This window comes from Equus quagga, unplaced genomic scaffold (genome assembly GCF_021613505.1).
Source record: "Equus quagga isolate Etosha38 unplaced genomic scaffold, UCLA_HA_Equagga_1.0 66950_RagTag, whole genome shotgun sequence".
NCBI lineage: Eukaryota > Metazoa > Chordata > Mammalia > Perissodactyla > Equidae > Equus > Equus quagga.
Genome location: NW_025800919.1, coordinates 1 through 3,475, shown reverse-complemented (window position 1 = coordinate 3,475; position 3,475 = coordinate 1). Strand labels below are relative to the sequence as shown.

The following is a 3,475-nucleotide window of genomic DNA, read 5'->3' as shown; positions in this document are numbered from 1 at the left end:
CAAAGAGGCAACGAGTTATTGTCCTCTGCCGTCTGGTAGGCTCATGACAAACAAAGCACTGCAACCAAAGGGTCGGCTCTCAGGAGCCTCACGGCCCTGTGAGGGAAACCCCTTGGACACGGTGTCTTCCTCCTGGGCTTGGACTAGCCTTGGGACTTGGCACTTCTCTTTCTCTTTGGCAGGAAGGTACAGCCGGCTCCGGCTTCCATTTAGAAAGTCACCTTCCTGGATGGCTGTGCTATACCAAGAAGGGCCTGGGCTGCTGGGAACCAGCACTCCTCCTCAGCTGCTGGCCGTACTGAGGAGGCCTCCCTGGCAGGGTTCACGCTGCTGTGTGTCTGGGTGACACTTGCAGCCATCAGAAAGGAGGGGAGAATTCAGAAGGGCCAAGCACTTCCTGTGGTCCTAGTCTTACAGGATCTTTCCCGGGGTGGGGTGGGGGGGGACGTTCAAAATGCCAGGTAGTAACCCTCTAGCTCCTGGTCACCGGGTGGGTTCTTGGAGTGAGCTCGGAGCAGTGTCTGCTCACCACCAGACTGGAAATATTTAAGTATTTTAATTTTGTCAGGCTGTGTTTACCAGTCATCCGTTTGCTTGCGTTCCCTGCTGGACCCCTCAACCACCCTCCTCTCACGACTCATCTCTGAAAGCTTCCAACGGTAAAGATTCACACCCACACCGTAAACGGAGCATAAGGCTGGGCAAGAGAACACAGCCCTCCGAGGGGCTGCATGGTTTATAGGCTCAGGTCCTCCTGCCCCGTTAGGATGAGTCAGAAACAAGATGCCTGAGTGTGTGAACAGGTGATTGCCTGAGACCACACACCTCAGAACCACAGGGGCCCAGATGTCACCCTGGGCAGCGAGGGAGAGTATAGGTCATTCTTTGGCCAGGATTATGGTCTCTTATGTTTGCAAAGCGGAGTCCACCCGTGATCCGTCAGACCTTGCCAGGGAGGAGTGGCCACGAGGTACGGGACAGAGAGGCCGAGGCATTCGAGGGAATTTCTGCCCTTCCAAGAATTGTAGAAGGAAGTGCACGGAGGCAGGAAATCCTGGTGGACAAGGAGCAGTGATCCTCGGGAAAGAAGCCCAGATGCAGCCTTCAAAGCTGCATCACAGACCTGTCCCCCTGGATACCAAACTTGCAGGGAAAGGAATTCAGAGCCGTGGACCGGGATCCCAGAGGATTCCAATCCAGGTGAAGGGTGAACATGGAGCCCCCAGAGGGGCCGGGGGAGGGAGGGTCCTGCCTGCCCTTAGTCCATCTGCACATGACCTTCTCCGGCCTTGACCCTCCACATGCACGTTTTGAGCTTTTACATCGTTCTCTGCACTTAGAGCTGCTGCTGTCCAGAGCCTGATTAGAAAACAACAAGTTCCTAACATCTGGTGAAGAGGAACCTCCACAAGAGAAGCCGAAAATGTGGCCTCTCCTCCAGAGGGGTGGAAAAGCAGCCACTGTCCTGGGGCAGGGAGTGGTGCTGGCCGGTGCCATTTTAGAGAACCCGCATTCCAGTGGTTGTTGCTCTTCCTGTGAAAGTACCTCCACCCTCTAAATGCCAGGAGTTCTGGGTGCTGTCTCTGCTCCTGGCCCACGTGAACCACACTGAAATGAACCCGTCCTCTGAGTAAGGGGGGCATGGAGGTGTCCTTCAGTATCCAGGGAGGGGCCTGGCCCTTCTCCCTTCTCTCACATACAATAAGCCGAGACCCTGCAAGATTTCTTCATTCCAGGAGGAACGCGAGAGTCTGTGTCTCCTTGACACGAGCACAGGAGGGGCAAGAACCAGACCATGACTCGCAGGCTGGAACAGAAACAGGATTTTAACATCAAATTCAAAACTAGCACTAACTATTAACACCAAAGAAATACGGCCCCTTCCCAAGTGGTAAACAGGCGCTGGGGTGGAGATGCCAGGCATGTGGGGTGGGGTCGTCCCCTCCCTCTTGGGCTCCAGGGGTCCCAGGAAAAGGCTTAGAATGTTCTTCTCCCCATCAGCATGGGAGGAGCCGGCCTGGGGCCCCGCGTGTTTCCCAGCTGTGTCCCCGCCGCTGAAGAGCAGGCTGCACTCGAGCTGTTGGAAGGACCGGGATCTGCCACTGTTGCTGGGTTCTGCGTCAGGGGTCTGGTGACTGAAGAGAAGACACTGATGATTGGGGGGTCACACCAGTATCCCAGCCCAACACCTCAGCCCCACTGCATTCTGCTCCAAACCTTGTCCTGAGTGTTCAGTCAACACTACCCCATTGTCCCTGACATGGGAGCTGGCATTTCGCTTCACCCATTTCACAGAAGAGGAAGCTGAGTCCCACAAAGGTCAAGGGAATTGTCCCTCACAGGCCTGGTCAGCAGTGGAGCTGGGATCCCCGTGCCGGCGGTCCATCTCCCTGGGCCCGTGCTTAGCCCGAAGCTTTCCTGAGCCCCTGGCTTCAATCACTGCCTGTCTGGACACTCACCGAGCCCTGAGCTGAGAGATGCGCGGTTCTTCTTGGGCAGAAAATACCGGCACATCTTGCCTGCCTTCTCCTGTGGGGGCTCCAGGTGGCAGGACAGGCTGTAGCTAAAGGACAGAGTGGACTTTTCAGCTACCGGGAGCCACACCTCAGGTGACCCTCCCAGAGACGGCCAGCAGTTGGAGTCCCAGGGCCCCACGGGGGACCATGCGACAAGCCCCGGGACTGACCCGGAAGCCACGGGCACGGGCTCCCTGGAGCTGGCCATCAGAGAGAGTCTGCCTTGCCCTCACCAACTCCTGCCCCGCCTCACCTCTCATCCTCGCTGAGGAGCTCCATGGCCTGGAACCAGGCCCCAAATCGCTCCTCAGCCTCAATGTGGTAAAGATCGACTGCCTCCTGGAGCAGGAAGATCTGCTGGGTGACTTTGAATTCCTGGGAGAAAGGACATGATGCAGACAGGGCCTGGGTGGGGGACCGTGCTGGGGACTCAGACAGGTGAGAAGAGGGTCAAGGAGCTGGTCTGGGGTCTTGGCTCACATGGGAACCCTCCTTCCCTCCAATTCCGTGCAGGACTTGCTCGTTCTCACAGTTGGCTTGAAATAGCTCCTCCTGCAGGAAGGTGTCCTTGATGCCAGCCCCTTCCCCCACGCACCAATGGGACGGCTTTCCCAGCTCTGGGTGCCGAACTCTCCCAAGAAAAGCAAGGCCCAAGGCATCGGGCCAGAGAAGGTCTTCCCCGGAGGAGTCTCTGATTGCCACAGCCCCACCTTCCGCACGGGGAGGCCACAGCTGCTCACCTCACTCCTTTTCTCATAATTGATCTCATGTCCCTGGAAGGCAGAGAGCCAAAGCCCATGAGCAACAGCCCCCTTAGCCCATAGCTAGCTCCCATCTCCACCCTTTCTCAGGTTGCACTACCAGCAGGGTCGACCAGGGAGCAGGCGCTACCAGAAACGGGAATGGGTCCCAGGCAAGACTCTGAGCTCCAGAGCAAGGAGGCCACGGGGCTATGGCTC

At 57.3% G+C, this 3,475-nt stretch overlaps 1 protein-coding gene across 4 annotated transcripts; it reads right to left on the bottom strand.

Moving 5' to 3' along the window:
* Positions 1–1,193: 1,193 nt before the first annotated feature.
* On the bottom strand, positions 1,194–3,469 carry LOC124234043 (uncharacterized). Of its 4 annotated transcripts, XM_046651303.1 has the most exons (4): positions 3,257–3,469; positions 2,687–2,891; positions 2,460–2,563; positions 1,194–2,135 (listed from the first exon to the last, which is right to left on the bottom strand). In XM_046651303.1, the coding sequence occupies exons 1-4, from the start codon at positions 3,349–3,351 to the stop codon at positions 1,655–1,657; spliced, it is 885 nt and encodes a 294-aa protein (XP_046507259.1). In that variant the 5' UTR covers positions 3,352–3,469; the 3' UTR covers positions 1,194–1,654. The 4 variants fall into 4 exon arrangements, 1 of the variants encoding a protein (XP_046507259.1); XR_006887205.1 differs by having other exon boundaries at positions 2,770–3,469; XR_006887206.1 differs by lacking the exon at positions 1,194–2,135 and having other exon boundaries at positions 2,152–2,563; positions 2,770–2,891.
* Between the last annotated feature and the right edge of the window lie 6 nt (positions 3,470–3,475).

Coding starts and splice junctions, on each gene's coding strand:
- LOC124234043 (XM_046651303.1), bottom strand. CDS start 3,351: ATGGGAGCTAGCTATGGGCTAAGGGGGCTGTTGCTCATGGGCTTTGGC. Junction 2,564..2,686: donor CCCGTGCCCGTGGCTTCCGG/GTCAGTCCCGGG, acceptor TCTGTCCTTTAG/CTACAGCCTGTCCTGCCACC. Junction 2,136..2,459: donor ATCTCTCAGCTCAGGGCTCG/GTGAGTGTCCAG, acceptor TCTTCTCTTCAG/TCACCAGACCCCTGACGCAG.